We start from the raw sequence: 21,310 nt of genomic DNA on the forward strand, positions 1-21,310 counted from the left end.
TGTCCACACCTCCCTCCCTCATTTTCTGTCTCCTCAGTCCTTCCCTCAATGTGGAGACTACAGTTTGGAGGGTAATTACCCCTTCGAGTACAGTATGTAATTGTCTTGGGATTTTTGCTCTGTCCAATTGTGGGAGGGAAAACTCCCTCTCAAGGAAAGTAAAGCAGAAAGCCTTACTCTGCATGACAGGATGACAGATAATAGCAACTCTGCTGAGTCATTATTGCAAGCGATCACACAGTAAAATGTGCAAACCCGCAGAGAAAAGATAATGAAGACGACACCAGAATACCATGGTGTATCATGACAAACTTTAAAGATACAGTACAGTAGTTCCAATAATCGTTCCACAGGTTGAGAGCCTGTCCTAACTACACGCGACGCGAGCGAGCCTCAGCGTCAAAATGCGTTCCATTGCTTTGTTTTCTATTGTTATGTCCTAACTGGACCGACGCAGCGCGACGTTTTAACTGCTCTTTTGACACTCGCCCTGTTCAAATTTTCCTCCCGTCTCATGTCCTGACACGCGTTCGTTCTTTAACTGTCTTCAGTTGGGAATATAGACACATGACGTAACAGAACAGGAAATTTAACTGTTTCAGTTAGGACAGCAAGCATGCGATGTCGTGTTCTGTTGCTCGCATCGACATGGTGCTGAGCGAGGAGTGACTTGCCTGTGATGGAACTTCTCTATTCGAAGATCAACCAGCTGTTATTTCCAAAGGGTATTACCAGCTCATTATTTTGATTTCAAACAAAAATGTGGCAGCAGGGGCTACTTTGCATGCCAGATAAGTATCCATAGTGAAGGTGGCAGCTGGAATGTAGCGAGAAGTAATTTTCTTTTCAGATTATGAAAAGACATTCTCCCTTTGTAGGCCTATCTGTTCTGTGATATTTCCGTCTCAGTTCCTCTCCAGTTCATCTCAGTTCTTCCATCTCCCAGACACCCTGTGGTTCACTGTAGGGAGAACATCTGTTTGCCATCGTCAGTCTGCCAGTCCAGCAGATGTTGTATGGATCACATCTGTCTCAGCTAAAAGTTGTTGAAAGTTTTAAAGCTATCACTTGAGGTTTATTTACTTCACTTCATGCTGTATGGTACAGTCTATCAGCCTTGAGTTACTTTGAGTAGAGTACATGGACCATACCCTTTAGGGTGCACTTAACAATGGATTTTTCCATTCCATTCAGCACCAAGAAGGTACATAGTTTGTGATTTTTGGGAATTCTTTGTTACCTTCTAGACTTGAAGGTTCTGTAACAAAATTAGGATATTATTGTAGAAATAACAATTAATAACTTTGAAAATCATACTCAATCAGAAGTGTAGTCTATGTGCTAGAGATCATCCCAAATACAGATATGTTATTAGGAAAGGCACAGATAATGCGATGGAAAAAAAAAAAAATTCTAGGTGAAATTACTTATTATTCGGGGCCATCTGCATTAGCATATTGCTATCTTGGTGAGTGAATCACAGAAGATGGCACGCTAATCCCCACCTAAGGACCTTTTCGCCCATCCGTTGTCAGATAAAGTAGGTAGGTATGGATTTGGAAGCGTGTTCGACCGGCAGACTTTATATCGATTGCAGTAATGTTATGGGGAAAAAACATAGCCATAACGTTAGATAATTATCATTATTTGACTCTAGACAATTTGACTCTAGACAATAACTTCAAAAAATAGGTTACACACAGTCTGAGGTTAAATGTGGCTTGTGGATGTTTACTACATTTGTGGTACTTCCTGCATTGTTGTAGTACTGCTGCCAAGTTTTAAGACAGCATTGCACATTTTGCAGTGCACTTCATTCATGTCCAAACTCCATTTTGCTTGCTTCATGTTGTCATCTGACTCTGTAAGAGCGAACGTTGCTAGTCATGTGACAGCTGTCATCTGAAATGGTAGCACAGCTCCCTCTACTGGTGGATTTAAAAGTTGTTTTCCCCCACATCCCAGTTGATGGGCTATGCACATGAATTTAAAAATTGATAATTTTAACTGATAAGATTAATGGGTTAGAATTCTTATCAGCGGTTATCAGTTAAACGGTTAACTTTTAACATCCCAAAACTGCAGAATAAATATTGAGAGAGAGGAAACAAGAGAGGGAGATGAGGGACAAGATAGAGACAAGAGGGAAAGAGACAGAATGACACGTAATTGAGAACTCATCATCTTTCTTGCCTCTGGAGTCAGTTAGAATCTGTAGTTAGGAGTCTTAGAATGTGCAGTTTTTAATTATAGACTAGCATTATGTGTCAATTTCATCCATAGAGTGGTGTGGTGATCTCACAGTTTTGTAGGCTAACATGTCTGCCATTGTGGGGTGTAGGCCAAATTCTAATGAAAGTATTGTGTAGCTTACTGTACATATAATGGCTTGACTCTTTGTCTTAACTCTTTAACGCTATAGTGCCAGGGCAGTGGGCTTGGCTTTTTTTTTTCAGTTGAAAAAAGTGTAACTTTGTGGCTAAAATGATGACACCTTAATGGCTGTCCTTTTTCTTAAATTACAGTAGATTAGGAAATATATATGAACAGATACTGTACAGATAATGACGTCTCAGAGCATCCCTACTATGTGTAGGTGTGAGAACTTAACACATAATAGTAATTGTAATCTTTACAAGCACCTACAGTAGTAAAATAACATGCACAAAGCTACTGTAATCTAAAGACCCCAGTGCTAGCGTCACTGATCAAGGACAAGGAGACGCTCCAACGTAAAAGTTACTTTCCCTAGTAGTTACTGTTTATATGCAGTAATTTGTAAAGTAACTCAATTACTTTTGAAAGCAGTTGAATGAGAGGAGAGGAAACTGTAATAATTGGAGTCCATTGTTTCTCAATCTAGCTTCTACTATACATTTAAACAGTGTACACTTAGCTTAGCTCATACAGTATACTGTCCGAAAAGAAAAGTACCATGATTTAAGATAATATTTAGAAAATAAGTGTTTTAAAACGTCAGACCCTGATCACAGTTAATTCAGTCATCTTACAGTAAAATCACTCCCCAGCAGAGACAGTGGAAGATGACAGGAAGCAGTAAAGAGATGGTATATGCAACCAGGGCCTGTGTTGATGACTATCCAGTGGCCGAGCCAAAAAAAAGATTTAAAAAGGGGAAAAAAGATTTAAAAAGGGGAAAGATTTTTTTTTTTTTTAAAGAAGCATCCAGACACGTCCTTTACTGAGAAAGACGGTAGCCTAAATCCAATCGTCAATAAAAGTGCTTTTGAATTTTAAGGACTCCATTAATTCTTATCTAGCACCTCCATAGATAGGGACAAAGCAGGGCCGAGACTAGAGCTAACATCAATAACCACTGAACATTACAACACCGAGAGCTTAGCAAAAGCCGCTCCAAGCTGTTGCATTTGACAGAGGAACATGTCTTCTAGGATGCAACATATAATACCATTATAGGTATTAATGGTCAAGCCCCACACAAACACACTTGTAGTCCAGGCATTTTATGATATAACCTTGAAAAAATTGCAACAGAAATGGTTTCAACTGTTTTCGTCTCATAAATATGTTCTTTATAACATATCAAAAGTCCCCCAAAATCCCAGTGGTGGAAAGTATTGAAAATGCTCAAATAGGTGATGCCATAATTTCCCATTGACGTCTATGTAAAAAAATGTTTTCTTGTCTGATGTCCATATAGTCCAGGCATTTTATAAGACAAAAGGGGTAAATAAGGAAAAAAATTGCAACAGAAATTATTTCTACTTTTTTAGTCTCATACACATGTTCTTTATAACATATCAAAAATTCCAGTGTTGGAAAGTAATAAAAAATGCTGATAAAGGTATGTGACAAATATCACAATTTCTCATTTTCGCCAATGTAAAAAAATGACTTATGCATGTTTTCTTGTTTGATGTCCACACAAAAGGTTCAACACTGTCCTCAATCAACCAGAAACTATATAGGATGCATCACAGTGCATATACAGAAATATATATTTTTATGCTATTGGCATTTGGTGAAGAGAAAAGGGATGAATCTCATACATATTGCAACAGAAAATCGAACGTGTATTAATCAAATAGCTCAAACTCAAACTGCTTGGAGCCCTGGAGAGTCAAGAACCCTGGAGAGATCAGAAGAAGCCTGGAGAGGACAGTCTACAACCCTGGAGAACAGTCTACAACCCTGGAGAACAGTCTACAACCCTGGAGAACAGTCTACAGCCCTGTAGAGAACAGTAGAATCCTGGAGAGGACAGTCTGAGTCATACTGTAGAACCGTCCATAGCAGAGAAGCCAGGTGCTAAAGGGTCCACTTCAGATACCTGTGGGAGAAAATCACACAGGTGCGTGTGGGATGTATGCCCACCTCCCTTGTTCTATGTAAAGCGCATTGTGTTGCCTCTGGGTATGAAATGCGCTATACAAATAAAGCTTTGATTGATTGATTGACATCAGATAAGAAAACATGCATAAATATTTTTTTTTACATAGGCGAAAATTTGAAATTGTGATATTTGTCACATACCTTTATCAGCATTTTCATTACTTTCCACCACTGGGATTTTGGCGGACTTTTGATATGTTATAAAGAACATATATATGAGACTAAAACAGTTGAAATAATTTCTGTTGCAATTTTTTCCATATTGACCCCTTTTGTCTCATAAAATGCCTGGACTAATTGGTGGACAAAGAGCAGTTAATCCAGCAGTGCGATGAAAGCAGGTTTTCTCTATCAGCAGAGGGGAAGCTAGGGATTTGTGTCCGAGGCTGAGCTGCTGTTTCTCAGCCAAAGTCACTGGATAAAACCTGTGATATAGCAGAGACATCCTCTTGGAGGGTGAGAAATAAGCATTTAAGCCAATCAATATGGTGAGACTTAGGGTGTGATATCTGCTCAATAAATTAACAAATCAAGGACCAGGTGCAGACAGTCAACAGTTATTTGTGTCGTGGAAATTTAAACGTGACGTTATATTTCACAGCTCTAGTTTTGCCACGCATTACAAAGAGCTACAGTTGCATGTCAGGGTATATGCACATTTCTGCTATTTCTTTGTCAGCTGAGACCCAACATATCTCCCTCATCATCGTTACACACAAAAAAGGCAGCAAGTGAAAGAGGACATACTGCGTTCTATGATAAAAGTACATACTGTGCATTTCTACATTGTACTTCCATTATTCAATACTTCATTTGAAATCAAGACCAGAATAAATCAAGAAAGAGTGGAGAAGGAAAAGGAGAGGAACAAGACTTTAAACAAGACATCAACTCTCGCAGGTCCATCTGAAATACCTTTTCAACTTGTTAGAGAAAGATTCAGAAATAGAGAAGGGAGAGAGAGAGAAAGAGATTTAACAAATGGGACAGCTAGTACAACAACTTGTAAGAAAACCAAACTACAGACTCACCTGCCAACTGCATGTTTATTCATCTCTCAGCTGTCTTTTAGTGTCTTTGCGAGCGCTAGGGAGCTTTTGTGTCAGCTACCAGTCTAACTCATCTCCATGACTCACACCAGCAGACGACTGGCTCTCAAAAAGTGCTGTAAACACTCATAATAGCATTGGCAACAGAGCGGTGGCCCCTCCGTCCCCCTCTCTCATCTCTCTCTCAGTACTCCTCCTCCCCTCGCTGATTCTCCTCACCAAGGTGTCACACACCGCTCCTCATCGGATTTGGTCCTCAATCCCTCCTCTCCTCCCTTTCCCTCCTCTCCTCCCTTTCCCTCCTCCCCTCCCTTTCCAGACTTAAAGGGGCAACATGTCATCACTATGTTCCCTCCCACCAATCCCCTGTGGCAAAACAATTGCCTCCTAAAGGCAGATTTAAACCAATTAACGACTTCTACCGAAGAGCACAAGGTCATTTTAAGGGAGGGTTGTGGCTTGTGGGCGCTGGCTCCAACACACCATTCCATAAATCAGAAAAGGGAGTGGTGGGCTAGAGTCACTCCATTTGCAATTACAATTAGCCTTCCACCCGTATAATGTAGATATGCAGTGTACATATTGTACATACCCTGAGTTGTGGCATGTTCATGTAATATTCATATCAAGTAGATATGAATCATAAATGAATGGCAGAATAATAAGATTGCTTGTGGTGGTGGGGCTTGGCGGTGTGAAGCCCGTGTTTGGTATTTCAAATGAGCTGCAGTATAAATGGAGCACTCTGAATCATTCAAAGCACACCGTCTAGCAGGACTCCCCAACACACCACCTCGGCTGTTTCAACACAATTGCCTTGAGCGTGGAGGAGTTCGCCCTTGTAAGCCCTAATCCGATTCTACGCACCAAATGATCTGCACAAGACACCAATATTACAACCTTGTAGTTGGATGAGAAAAAAAAAAGTGAATGAATTAGCCCAACTACACACCATCAATGGATTGTGCAATAATGCTCGAATACTGGGTCCTCTCAAACAGAACGCTTCCGCTCATCGATGCACAGATGGGGCTTGGTATCCTGTGCGGCGTGCAAGTGTGGCACTGAGGAACAAACCGCAGACCACATCATCCAGGACTGTCCGATATACCGGACACCCAACGCAATCCATGGCCTGACAGTTGTGGATGACGAAACAGTGATATGGCTCCTGGAGGTGTGCCCGGATATACGACCCCTATATGACCCCTCACCCAGGCTCGGGGTAGTAAAAGGATAGCCCCGTGGCCCCGAGCCTGGGGGGGAGAGGATATAACATCTAACCTACACGAAGAAGAAGAAGAAGAAGAAACAGAGAATACGGATAGGCCTAAATGTAGAATCATTATTCTTCATCATCATCATCATAATGATGAACATCTACCTAACATGAACATCAAACCAGATAGGTTTGGCACGCAGTGCAGCAATGTCACCGTCAACTAGCATGGCAAACGAGCTCACAACAATTAGCATTGATGATGATGAGTGATTAGCAGCAGGAGAGCCAATTACACCTCAGGGGTTCATCTGTACTTTGGAGACTAAGCTAATTTATGATGAATAAATCAATCAAAAATTGATGAGCCGATACTAAGTCGTCCTCAAGGGCATCCATGGATAATTCACTTTTAATGCAACCTACAGTACAGGGACCGCAGGGCATATCCACGGCAATAAAAAAAAAAAAACATGACAAGTTGCTACGCAGAACGGTAATTCTAACGCTAATTCAGATTGTGGTGCTCACAAGCCAGAAGGGTTACGTCACACCATACGCACAGCAGGTGCGGATAGACCAGTATTGAGATACTGAATGTAATGTGGAGCAGTGCATCTTCCCATCCTCCTCCTTAAAGTGCCTGCACACTCCCCCAGCCAATGCCAACCAACTCCCAACGCACAACATTATAAAGCTGGCAGTTGTTGTTAGAATGTTTGATTCACCAACAAAAATTCCATCCAACCTAAACAAACAGTCACTAACAAACATGGCACACCAATCCAACATTGGTGTTGGTTGGCATTGGTTGGGGCAGTGTGTAATCACCTTTAGTTGTTGTTAGATGGAATTCCATCATAAATGAAAAATGTATTAGTTGTCTCACATAGTTATTACAATATCATTTCAGTACAGGCTCAAAGGAAATAAACACCTGAGAAGTTTAGAGAATATGGACAAGGCTCAGTTGTAGGCTTAACCCAATCCCAAGCCATTACATTTCATCATAAGGTCAGTTCAAGTAGATTTGTTTTAAGAAAGAAAGAAAAAAAAAAAAAAAAAGGATCAATATTATCCACCACTACCCTGCTCCACTGGTACAAATGATTATCATTAATGAACTCTCTAATTTCCTATACTTAGAATGGATAAGTAATACTGGGCCCTTGAGGTACACAGGGAATGTAAGCAATCAAGTTGATGAATAGCACTTGGTAAACATAAAAAAAAAAAAGTCATACAGAGGCCTAAATTGTGGGGGAAAAAAGTCAATTTGGCTTTTTTAATGAGGTAGCGTCAGTATTGTGTTTATGTTAAGGGACAAAGTTCTTCTTGGGGACACTTTTTATTGGCTAGCAGCCAATTACATTATATTTGTCCGCAATAATATTACATGCTTGATTGGCACAAAGAGTATTCTTAATTGTCAGGTTAGTCATAGGTGAGCAAAGTGGAACACAATATGAAAAGGACTTCTCATACTCATCACAGCATGTCAGCCTGCCAGATCCTGCAGTGTATGTACAGCCCTGTGGGCCTGGAGACTGAATATTTCATATCTGCTAATTTGAAGAGTTGTGAAGAGAGCTGTGCCGACTCCATATTTAATGAAGAATTGTTCCAACTAATTGGAACCAGAGCATGGGCATAGGGAAAATACACACATTTCCACATGAAATAGGAGCCCTCAGTGGATTTCTGATTCATGGACTGAAATATGCAACAATAAAATTGAACACAATCCAACCGAAGAGAATTCTCAGCTTATTCTCATGAAACATGATGATGATGATCGGTTAGTCATACCATAACAATCGGTAACTGCCAGCCTAATGCAAACACATAGGCCTGAATATTGCCCTTGAATTCAGTTCTATTATCACTGATCACATGTTGGGCATTCATATTTTCATAAGAACCCTTTTGTTTTCCTTTCAATACAAGCTTCAAAGCAGCTTCACATCTACAGTGAGTGGATGTTCAAGAGGATTGTGCACAGGGGGAACACAATGGCTCATCTGCATGTGAATGGGAGCAGTAATGAAGTTCTACTTGGCACCGTCATGTCGTGAGGTCCAACAGATGTGCTCTATCCTAGTCACACTCATTGTGTGTCGCGGACTCATCATTGAGTATCATCACAGATGCATACAGGCCCATCTAGACCTACATTTATTATGTGTTTTATAGGAGATCAAAAGTAACATGGGGTCAGATCCCTTCATGTACGGTCAAATAACATTACACACTCCCTCACACACAACAAACCAAAAAAAAAAACTAAATTCTACATATAAAGACTCCATATTCTATCATATATAGTGCAACTAATGTACTGTATGTTATATTACATGAACTGATGTACAGGTATTATGCACATTCTATTCAGCACTATTGCATACTGCTGTATAAGCCAAAATCCTGGGTATAACACATATTACAGTTATATCAGAGTATGCCATCAGGCTCACTTGAGTGAATGTCACAGAGACCTTTTAAAGACAGAATAGTGGGCCTTGGGGGTTGAATGACTCAGCTGTCTCAGTGAATAGCATAATGAGACTGTGACTGACATGGCTCCTGTCACATAGAGCTTTTCTGCTCTTCTTCTATATCCATGGATGATGTATCTTGCAGATTTTAATTGCCATTTCCTTCACCGAAAATAATATCTACTGGAAAAGACTACACGGACAGTGCATGCCCTTTTTGAAGAAGAATATTAATATAACAAATGTGCACCATCTGGTCATCTTGAACTGGTACATTACGTGACCAAGCAAACCTACTCATTCAAACCTTGAGAAACTGCAATCAATTAAAATTAAAGTCCTCCTACCCATGATTCTTTCCCACCTTATGACCCAATGTCAGCTCATGGTTCTCATCCAGAGCCAACCCAAACCAGCTCTGTAATGAGATGCTGCTTGTTTAGCCACAGGCCTTTTTAGATGAGCCATGCTGCCGTCACTCTCCCTTCGTGACAGCTGCCCCATGTCTCTGAATCACTGTGAGTCACCCCCAAATGTCCTCTGTTATGAGGACAGCAAGAGCCGTGACTATAGTACTGTTTCACGTTTCATCTCGTCTTTTATTTTGCACATTAATCCAAGTTGTGCTTTAGTAGATTTTCTAGTCATCCAGTATTTTGATACACAGTGTAGACCTATTGTATGGTACGTATGATATAATCAACTTACTGAGTTGACTGACTTAAAAAATGTGAATGTTTCAGTTGAAATTACAGAATGTTGCAATGAGGCAACACATGTTTATTTGTTGGTGCATTATGTCTGACAGTGACATTCATGTTTCCGGAAACACCAGGGAATTGTTTGGTTGACTCCGCAGAGGGAGTCCTACAGCATCAACGGAGGGGACTGGTTTGAAAGAAAAAATGAAAGCACTGAATCCATGTGAAATGTCAATAATGCAAATATACTGTAGATTCAGTAGTGACAAAAATATCTAAAGACCACCCTTCCTCAGGCAGTCACTTACAATAGTACAAAATAATGAAATAATGGGAGATTCCATATAAATTATATCCAATTTAAAACAATATTCCTACCACAGGGTGGCTTTAAAAAGGTGTTTTTCCTACAGTACATGGTTTGTATTGCATTTCAAGGTTAATAATCCCCCTCCATGCCAGATGTGTTGCACACATACAGTACGTACATGTACTCTCCTCTCTCTCTCTCGACCAATTTTGATTGGTCACAATTTGCCACACTAACTCTAACTCCCCCTTGGTTTATAGTAAATTGGCTTCCATTTCCTTAAAAAAAAAAACATTTTCTGGTGATAAAGAATATTGGATCATCTTGCATAAAATATATCACAGATGACTTCATTTCACAGTACAAAGACCCGAAGGAACTTAATATGGCTCTTCCTGCTCTGTTCCCAATCACATTCATGTTTCCATTCCAGTGGCCCAACAATACCCCTTAGCAATTACAATGTTTAAATACATTTCCACATGAAAGGACACTCCTATATCAAAGGAGTGCAGTGTCATTTCAGACGACTGCACTAGTACAGACCCAGAACACAGAAGAGAGCAGAGAAAAAATTTAACATGTTAATTAATCATTTCAGCCCATAGCTACATTTCTTGGTTGCAAGCTGGGAATTTCTCCAAAGGCATGACTAAACAGATTTAGAGGGTGGAAAAGACACACTCAGTCAGCCTGTGAGCCAACCTTTTCTGGATTGCAGGTACTGTATAACCAGTTATTTGGTTCAGAGCGAAAATTTATTAATGCCGACAAGAAGCATGTGCACGTTGTTAGTGCTTTTACACAGAGAACTGACATATTGTAACTGTATTAAAGCAAAAAGCTCTTGACCAAACACATAGGGATATCCATAGCTTCAAAGCACAACTGTTACTTTGCTAAATGAAAGTAAAACATATTAAATTGATATTTTACATATTACATCATTCATATTCAATATGACAAATGATTAGAGCTGAAGTCCAGCACAGTGGTGGCTTGATGTTGTTTTTCCGTCGACGTTTATCAATTCTCATGCCTCTTTTTAATTTCTATCGAAAGAGATTGACTGAACTAGACCACACATAAGATAGGCTGGTTACATGACAAGCGTTGTAAACACAAAGTGAAGTGTTCTGGGTTTGAAAGTATTTTCATGTAAACTTGAGAGTTGCTAGTCCCATACATTACTTCACTGTTTCACACATACAGAGAACATAGTACAATTCTTAATTGTTTTGAGAAAGCCCATAGTTCAATATGACAATCAGCATTATTTGTCACATAAAAATGTCCTTTTTGGGAGTCATTCGGGCCAAATTCTTCACAAACCTCACTGGACATGATGTCAAATGAACCACCTCAACGCCTCATCAGGTATCCAGAACCAGTGATCATACTAGACTGCCTTCAGTGCATAATGTGAACTTCTGCACGTTTCCAAATCCAACAGGATAATGAGTGGAGAACAGCCAGAAATGGCCATGTAAGCCCACACAGACCAGGACAGTCCAAGTAGGGAGTTATGTGGTCTGAGTAAGGCTTATTGAGGGGCAGATGGGGATCGTCATGGCCAAGTGAAGCAGGATGTGATGTGTTAAGAAGGAACCTAAGATCTTGTTGGACCAATTGACATAAATCTTTCCCAGGTGGAGAACGGAGCATGGAAGTCCAGACACAAGGTACTGGTTGAGCTCAACGTTCTCCCTTTGATTTGTCCAGAGGGGGGGTTATGGGGACCCGGTGGTCCATGAAAAAGTGTGTGTGTGTGTGTGAGAGTGAGAGAAGGCTACTTGGATTCCCCATCGGGCCTCATGCTGAAGGGCTCCAGGCGCTCGCCCTCGGGCAGCAGGTTGTTGAGACGCTCCATGAGCGGCACAGTCTGGTCCACGCCCATCTGGATGCGTCGCAGGATCATGGACATCTCATTGACCTTCTGGATCTGCTCGGCGTACTTGGCGTAGCGCTTCTGGCGCTCCTGCATGATGCTGAACAACGTATCCACCGACAGGTCCATCTGGGAAGAGGGGGGGGGGGGGGGGGGGGGGCAAAGAAAGAGAGAGGGGGTAGAGAGAAAGGCAAAGGAAAGAAGCCAGATTCACCCAGGCTTACAAATCACAGACTTACCATCCTTTGATAGTTTTGCAAACCAGTGTAGGTTGCTTAGGCAACACAGGCTGCTCACAGGCTGCTGTCTCATTAAGACTGCAGAAGCCAGTACTACGAAGCAGGTTCGACATACAGTAGTCAGGTGTCCACCAGAAATGAGACAGACCCCAGGCCACTCCTTTGAACATACTGGTGATCTTACGGAGCTGGTGACATGGTCAAACTAATTGTAGAAATCACAGACCATCAAGCGCCTGTCTCGGTAATCTTAAATGTCAATGTTCAGCCATGGCCAGTCTCCTGTCCTGTCACAGAATCTCTACAGTTGAAATCAGCTCTTTTTAATGTCAAATCGTTGTCAAACAAATCCTTTTTGGTTAATGATCAGATAACTGAAAATAATTAGCATTGCATGTTTTTAATCAAGACCGGCTAAACAACTCTACTGGCATGGCAGCACTGATAGAGGCTTGTCCTCCAAACTATACATTTTATAGATGATCTACAGTCCGTTGACAAAACAAGAAAGGAGGGATTGCAGATATTTTCTCTACTAGTTTACTTGTAATGACATTGACCTGGGTGAATTTACATCATTTGAATACCTTGCTCTTGAGCTCAAAGCAGAATTATCTGTGCTCATCATTATATTATATCGGCTACAAAGATATTCATCAGAATTTCTACAGGAATTCTCAGAGCTGATCTCAATTGGTATGATAGATACATCTTGAATGGAGACCTGAACATTCATATTAATAAGAAGAATGACTCCAAAGCTATGGAGCTTATGAATCTACTGCACAGCTTTTAACTTACCCAACATGTAAATAAAGCCAGTCATCAGCATGGTAACACTCTGGACTTAATAACAACTAATAAGAACAGGGCTGATCAACTGCTTTAGATACCTTTGCTCCACTAGAGGTTAAAAAGAGGTCAACTGACAGAATTTCCCCATGATTGAATAATAGCAATGTTAATGAAATTAAGAGGAAATGTTGGGCAGCTGAAAGAAAATGGAGGAAACATAGGCTCACAGTTCACTGTAATATACACAAAGAAGCAACGACTGCCTACAACAAAGCAACAAAGGATTACTTTTCCAAGATTATTATAGAGAATGCTGGAAACTCTAGAGTATTATTCTCCGCTATAGACCAGTTAATTAACACTGCCCCCCCCTCCTCCACAGCTCTCAGCACCAAAATGTGAAGAACTCACACTGTTCTAGATAACAAAATAACATCAATTAGAGCCAGTATTAAAGATGATATAAATAAAGCTGGTGTTCGGCAGCTGGTGTTCGGCAGTGTTTCAAGTCATGTCCTGAAGATCATAAATACTGTATGTCTTTTGAAACAGGATCTTCCCAGATGCCTTCAAAACAGCTGTTGTAAAACCGCTACTAAAGAAACCAAACCTAGATGTTAATGCACTGAGCAACTACATGCCGATATCCAATCTCCCATTCATTAGTAAGATACGTGAAAAGATAGTTTCAGTACAAATAAACTCATTTCTCAAAGAAAATAATATCCTGGAGGAGCTTCAATCAGGTTTTAGGACATACAGTACCACAGCATTGAAACTACTCTTACTAAAATAATCAGCAATCTCAGACTAACCTCTGATGCAGATAAGGTCTCAATTCCTGTCCTATTAGACCTACAGGTCAGGCTTGGAGATCATTTGTCTGAGAAGCATGACACCTGCTTTGGGGTTGCACAAGGGAGCTGCCTTGGTCCATTACTATTCTCACTATACATGCTGCCAGTAGGGGATATCTTCAGTGAGCACAATGTATAGTATGTTTCCAGTTATGCGGATGAAATGCAATTGTAAATCTCTGCTGAACCAAATGATGCTGCAGCTATAAATTCGATTATATGAATAAATAAATACATTGATCAGCAATCACTTCTTAAAGCTAAACAAGGACAAAACTGAAATCCTACTGATCGGCCCTAAAACCAAAAGAGAAATGCTGTTTAAAAATCTGGGGAACCTCAACACAACCTGAGTCTGGGTGTTATCCTAGATTCAGTTCTAAGCTTCACATCCCATATTGACAAGGAGATGAAAACCTTTTTTTCAAAAACATAGCTGAAGTACAGCCATTTATAAATCAAACATATGTAGAAAAATTGATTCATGCTTTTATTTCAAGCCGACTTCATTACTGTAATGCACTCTTCACTGGCTTCTCCCCCAAAAAACAGAGACTTGAGCTCATTCAAAACTCTGCAGCTCGACTATTAACCAGAACCAAGAAGAGAGAGCTAGCTGCAGTTTTTATGCAGGCTCTCACTGGGCTGGACAATGGAAGTCAATGGGGCATACGTAAATGCGTTAGAAAAACTATGATAAACGTGCTTTTCTGAGACGGGAAGCACATGGTGTAATCTTACCACACTCAGTATACTCTCCTGTGAAATGTATCGCAATCCGAATGTTTTCACCTGTTTGGCATGACTTGGACATAAGCATTCCCTTGGCGCTTGTTTTCACTGCTCTCATGGAGGACTACAGCATTTGCAAGTTATGTACATGTACCTGTACATAGTCCTGTGTGCATGTCAATTCTCTGTGGTAAAGCACTTTGAGCTGCATTTATTTGTATGAAAGGAGCTATACAAACAACATTTTATTATTATTAATTATTATTATTATTATATCCAGGACAACTTTTTGTTAGCTCGCTTGACTAAACCTAACAACTGAGATCAGGCATAACCGGTGTCACAAAGTTGTTATCAACTCTATAAGTCAACCAGGTTTCTAGCTATGAGTGCATTCACGGCAAAAGGGGTGGTATTATACCATGAACTTAATGTGTTGCTTAGATGTACATTCTTATGGCGTGTAAAGCAATTGTATGCCTACATCTTATTCTTTCAGCTGCGACCCTGTGAGCCTTGCAAAGGGACAATGCTAAGCAAGTGCTGACTATAATTTATTTGTTTCAGGTTGGAGCAGACAATGTGAGGTCTCTATACAAGAGGGGTTTAGAACTCAAGATTAAGATTTTTAAAAGATTAAGATCGAAAAAGTGAAGCTCGAGGTGAAGAGGTAGCCTACGAAAAGAGGGTATTTCAGTATAATGTAATTTAATGCCAGGCATGGGTAGGCTAACAATTCAACTAAAATGTACTTATCTTTGTTCCTATGAAAGGGAAAATAAGTTGCCTAATAAATCAGCAATAAAGACTTGAAAATATAAAAAGGAGTTTTTACTTGGTTCTTCGCATCACCCACAGAATACATTAAACTACCATAGCAATATAACACAAGTCAGCAGGACTTTAACCGCACTGCCAAAATATGGCTCAAGAAGATGACAAAAAACATTACCTCTCTGCTGACAATCTGTATTTTTCATATGAAATGACTGATACTGATTTGTGCATCGGGTCCACGGGATCTTCTAGGAACGGTGATGCCATTTTCCAAGAGATTTTCCTTAATACGTTTTGATCCATAATCTGGAATATAACCTGCTCGAGAGCAGGTTAGGTTAGCCACATAAATTTCCATGGTGATATAACACGATAAAAAGCACACCACCGTCATGAAACTGACAAGCCAGGGTTGAACCTCAAATGATTGTGCAAACCCCGTAATCCTGCTTCGTAGTGTAGGCCCCAGGTGTATTTGAACACTACAGTACCTCTTTGATCCTCTTGACCAGGGCGTTCTGGTCAAAGGCGACCGCCTCGGCACACTGGTGCAGGTGGTCCTGGTAGCGGACGCAGAGCTGGAGCACCTGAGCCGTGTCCAGCCTCTCCAGACACACGCTGCTGGGGGAAGTCTGGCCACTCAGGACCCCTACAGGAACAGTGATGTGCAGCGCATTAGAGGTTGTGTCACAGCATCTCTGTACAGGGCCGCAGTGTGACAGCGTAATATCCATCCAGGTGTACGTTATATGGACAAAAGTATTGGGACACCTACATATTACACCTACATGAGCTTTTAAGACATCCCATTCTAAATGCATACGCATTAATATGGAGTTGGACCCCACTTTGCAGCTATAACAGATTTTGGAGTGTGTCTGTGGGAATTTTCTGTGGGAAGCGTGATTCGTCACTCCACAGAACACGTTTCCACTGCTCCAGAGTCTAGTGGGGGCGCACTTTACACCACTCCATCCGACGCTCGGCATTGCACTTGGTGACGCAAGGCCCTCTCGTCCAACATCAGTGTCTGATCTCACAAATGCTCTTCTGGATGAATGTGCAAAAATTCCCAGACACTCCAAAATCTTGTAGAAAGCCTTCCGAGAAGAGTGGAAGCTGTTATAGCTGCAAAGGGGGGACCAACTCCATATTAATGCCTATGAATTTAGAATGGGATGTCATAAAAGCACCCAATACTTTCGTCGATATAGTGTATGTTGTGAATGTTAAATTGATCTTAGTCCCATCAACATGACCCATTATATGAATTCATGATGTTGCTGTTATTTGTTGTACTGTATGTATTGGCTATTTGGGAGTGTGGATGGAGGAGGGGTCTGTGGTTACCTTTCAACAATGGCTGAAACGTGGGGATCTCCTGCAGCTTGATGACATCAGGATCATTATGGATATTGCGCAGTGACTGTGTGCCTTGGGTCACCACCACAATGTCATCCATCTTAGCCCTGTGCTTGGCAGGGGAAGGCACCACTGCAACATCAACATCACCACTGTTCAACATTCAATCGTTCCTAATATCAAATGCATTGCATTAAGTGTACTGTTTGTATATTCCTATTTCTTATGATCCAGATCAACATGTAGCATCCTTCCTATGTAAACGATTTCTCAAAGAACCAGAAGGGAATTACTGACATCCAAAGCAAAAAAGTTTCAGCACTTTTTGATTCAAAAATTGTGAATTTTGTTCAGCTAGGTGTATTAACCCCCCCAAAATGGAAATACTGTATGTGCAAATAGCGTACTGCATGAAGTCATATTGTGAAGGTTTGAAAATAATGATTTTACTTGGAAGAGTATCATATGATGACTATTTTCACACAATTCCCATAAATCCCTGCCTGATATCAGACAGAATTGTCATTACACTCCGTCGACTCAGTGGGCGGATTCAAAGGTCTGGACCCAGGCTAATTTCCCACCACACCATAGATTTGCAACACCTCAAGTCAAATGACCAGCCGCGAATGAAAGTAGGAACCTATCTGCCGTGCAATGAATTACCTGAAGAACTGTAGTCAGAGTGCTTTTGCTCAGAATCTCCACTTTGTTCGGCACCCATTTTCCACTTTGTTCGGCACTAGCAAACGAGCTAACGAGTTCGCTTGCCGATCAATATATCAGACTTCAAGTATTTGGATGTCAATTGCTCACATTAGCAATCCTTGTGTGGGATTATATCATGCAGACAGTGACTTGGCTTGGTTTACAAGCAATACCCTGGCCTTGCAGGTCTAGTTAACACGAATTAGCTCAGTTATTCCAATAGCTAACGTCGATATTGCTACATAGCTAACCATCGGTACATCCACCTTCTACCTCGTTTTCTGTATATATTCGTTTTGTGGCTATTCGCACAGACCAACAGACATTACCAGACACTGGGGATAGATGCTAAGGTTAATCCATTCTAAATATCGCTTGCTATAATTTTATAACGTTATTCACCACCACCCTCGCTGTTGGCATGAATGCGGCTGTTGAGCTTACTTCCGTAAATATTGCTCACGTGATGCTGACGTGCCAGAGAAGGCGTGTCCTCATGCATCTGATCCAACAAGGCTGAACTGAATCAATGCTGCTACCTTGTGGCTTTTATCAAACGGCTTAGTCAAGCATTGGCACAAAGTTGTTTTCAAAAATATATTTATTAATTTGTGTATTTTTTTGTTGCTGTTATTATATTTTATCTTGATTGTTGTATTATTGTTGTGTCTCTTTTCAATGTCAGATCGTTGTCTAACAAATCCCTTTTGGTTAATGATCTGATAACTACAGTAAAAAGAATTTGCTTTGCATGTTTTTAGTGGAGACCTGGCTTAACAACTCCACTGGTGTAGCAACACTGATGGAGGCTTGTCCTCCAAACTATACTTTTTATCAGTCAGTTAGACAAAACAAGTAGGAGGGAATGCAGTCATTTTCTCTACTCAATTTGTTTGTAATGACATTGACTTGGGTGAATTTACATCATTTGAATAATTAATAAAGATGATCATAAACATGTCTCTTCAAACAGGCATCTTCCCAGATGCCTTCAAAACAGCTGTTGTAAAACCGCTACTAAAGAAACCCAACCTAGATGTTAATGCACTAAGCAACTACAGGCCGATATCCAACCTCCCATCCAACCTCCCATTCATTTGTAAGATACTTGAAAAAATAGTCTCAGTACAAGTAAACTCCTTTCTCAAAGAAAATAACATCCTGGAGGAGCTTCAATCAGGTTTTAGGACACACCACAGCACTGAAACTGCTCTTACTAAAAAATAATCAGCAACCTCAGACTAAACTCTGATGCAAATAAGGTCTAAATTCTTGTCCCATTAAATCTAAGTGCAACGTTTGATACGATCGACCGTGACATCCTAATCAATCGCCTTGAAAGGCTGGTTGGTCTCTGTGTTAAACTGGTTCAGAACTTGCATCAAAGGGAGAAAGTTCTACAGTATGTCAGGCTTGGAGATCATGTGTCTGAGAAGCATGACACCTGCTTTGGGGTTGCACAAGGGAGCTGCCTTGGTCCATTACTACGTATTCTCACTATACATGCTGCCACTCAGGGATATCATTAGAGAGCACAATGTAAATTTTCATAGTTATGCGGATGACACACAACTGTACATCTCTGCTGAACCATGCTGAAGCTATAAACTCCATTACTACCTGTATTCTAGCAATAAATAAATGGATGAGCAATAAATCTTCTTAAAGCTAAATGAGGACAAAACTGAAATCCTACTGATCGTCCCAAAAACAAAAAGAGAAATGCTGTTTAAAAATCTGGGCAAATTGACATCCTGGATTAAACCTGAGGTTACAAGTCTTGGTGTTATCCTAGATTCAGATCCAAGCTTCAAGGCCCATATTAACAAGGTGACAAAAAACTTTTCCACCTTAGAAACATAGCTAAAGTACTGCCATTTATAAATCAAATGGATGCAGAAAAAAAGATTCACACTTTTATTTCAAGCCGACTGAATTACTGTAATGCACTCGTCACTGGCCTCCCCCAAAAAAACACTGACAGACTTCAGCTCATTCAAAACTGCAGCCCGACTTTTAACAAAAACCAAGAGGAGAGAGCACATTACTCCAGTCTGAGCTGCTCTGCATTGGCTTCCAGTAACATTTATAGTTGATTTCAAGGTCCTCCTCCTTATATACAAAGCCCTTAATGGGCGAGGACCAAGCTACATTGCTAACTCCCTTGTCAACTACGTGCCTTCAAGAACACTGCGATCATCCACTGCTGCTCTACTAGAAGTTCCCAGCAATAGTTGGAAGAAGATAGGGAGTGCAGCCTTTGTCAATTATGGCCCAAAGCTATGGAACACAATAATAGATATCAGGGAAGCCAGTTCACCGAATAGTTTTAAAAGAAAGCTAAAAACGTATCTCTTCACTAGCCTTTAACTAGCTCCCTTTGCACTTGCGGGCTACTGCACTTTTTTATGTTTATCTTCAGTATAACATTTTATTAAAGTGTGCACTGTGAAAAGCCAGTAATTGTTTGAATGCGCAGATCGTATGCTTTGACCTAGTACGCTATAGGACATAGCCAATGAAGAGGTTTCGATCATACAAGATAGCCCAAAGGGAGCTATAGGCCTCTTCATCTAGACGGTGTCAGACATAGGGACACAAAGGACGTCTAGCGGGTTGAATGTCAGATGATTTGGTGCGTTTACAACCTAGTACTGTGGGACTAGGTGCGTCTTACGCGATTGACCCGTCACTTTGAATCACTAAGTAACCTACATGAAGGTTAGCTTTTGTTGACCCGTCGCTTTGCACAGTGAAGTAACATGTTAAGGTTAGATTTGTGTTTTATCTTCCATCTTATTGTCATGCTTACACTGTATTTTACTTGAATTGTTATTGTATATTTTATTGTACATGTGTTCTATCTTCCATTTTATTTTCCTGTTTTGGTTTATTTTATGTCTTTTTTTATGTGAAGCACTCCGTGCATGCATACTCTCTGTTGTAAAGCACTGTGATCTGCATTTATTTGTATGAAAGGTGCTATACAAATAACATTTATTAGGGGCCAAGCCCCGTAGGGGCGAAGACCCTATTGTAATTGGTAGTGTTATTATTATTCTTTTTCCGCCATGGGAGCCTATGCCAGGCCCTATAGCCGATTGGTAACTTTTTACGAAAACTTGGCACGATGGTAGAGGCTTATGGCCCGAAGCCATGGAGCAAGTCTCACATTGATTGGCCAAAAGGGGGCGCTATAGCAGCCGACTGAAGTTCCGAACTTTGAACAGGCATATCTCAGGCCCCGTTTGACCTACAGACATGACACTTTGCACACATATGTCTCTCCTCACGATGAACAAATTTGCCTCAAAGACCCATAACTTCCGGTTATATAGATTTTCCGCCATTTTGAATTTTTTGAAAAACGCTTAAAATCTATCTCCTCCTAGAGACTTTGACCAATCTGCATGATACTGGGTACACACAATCTAAGGACCGATATCTATAATTCCATCTCGGCAAAAGTAGAAAAAGTTACATTTAACAGCAACTATGAGCCAATGAAAATGGCATGGGGCGTGGCTTTTCACATAAAGGGGTATACTTTCTTAAGGGTTGTGCAGAACACCACGCCACTTGGTAGACATCTGTGCAGATATAACCTGAGGCGGCCACTGCATTATTGGCCGAATCAAACCAAATGGGGGCGCTAGAGAGCTCATTTTCAGTTTAGGCCTAACCGCCATGCAGAGCTTTCCGAACCACGGTCCAGTGGTACCAGGGTATGTCTAATGGTCACTCGAGAAAGAAGAGCCTGATTGGCCACAGGGTGGCGCTATAACAAGCCAAAATACATAAAAG

General features: G+C 40.8%; 1 protein-coding gene across 1 annotated transcript; it reads right to left on the reverse strand.

The window, feature by feature from the left end:
- Positions 1 to 10,541: 10,541 nt before the first annotated feature.
- On the reverse strand, positions 10,542 to 17,900 carry borcs5 (BLOC-1 related complex subunit 5). The gene is made up of 4 exons (XM_084451177.1): positions 17,465 to 17,900; positions 16,787 to 16,930; positions 15,928 to 16,085; positions 10,542 to 12,165 (listed from the first exon to the last, which is right to left on the reverse strand). The coding sequence occupies exons 1-4, from the start codon at positions 17,520 to 17,522 to the stop codon at positions 11,938 to 11,940; spliced, it is 588 nt and encodes a 195-aa protein (XP_084307303.1). The 5' UTR covers positions 17,523 to 17,900; the 3' UTR covers positions 10,542 to 11,937.
- Between the last annotated feature and the right edge of the window lie 3,410 nt (positions 17,901 to 21,310).

The sequence above is a fragment of the Borostomias antarcticus genome (genome assembly GCF_949987555.1).
Source record: "Borostomias antarcticus genome assembly, chromosome: 16".
NCBI classification, from domain to species: domain Eukaryota; kingdom Metazoa; phylum Chordata; class Actinopteri; order Stomiiformes; family Stomiidae; genus Borostomias; species Borostomias antarcticus.

Excerpts from the sequence above, each read along its gene's own strand:
- borcs5 (XM_084451177.1), bottom strand. The coding sequence starts at position 17,522 with ATGGGTGCCGAACAAAGTGGAGATTCTGAGCAAAAGCACTCTGACTAC. Across the intron at positions 16,931-17,464 it reads CTCTGACTACAGTTCTTCAG|TGGTGCCTTCCCCTGCCAAG; the intron begins GTAATTCATTGC and ends TTGATGTTGCAG. Across the intron at positions 12,166-15,927 it reads TGGTCAAGAGGATCAAAGAG|ATGGACCTGTCGGTGGATAC; the intron begins GTACTGTAGTGT and ends CCCTCTTCCCAG.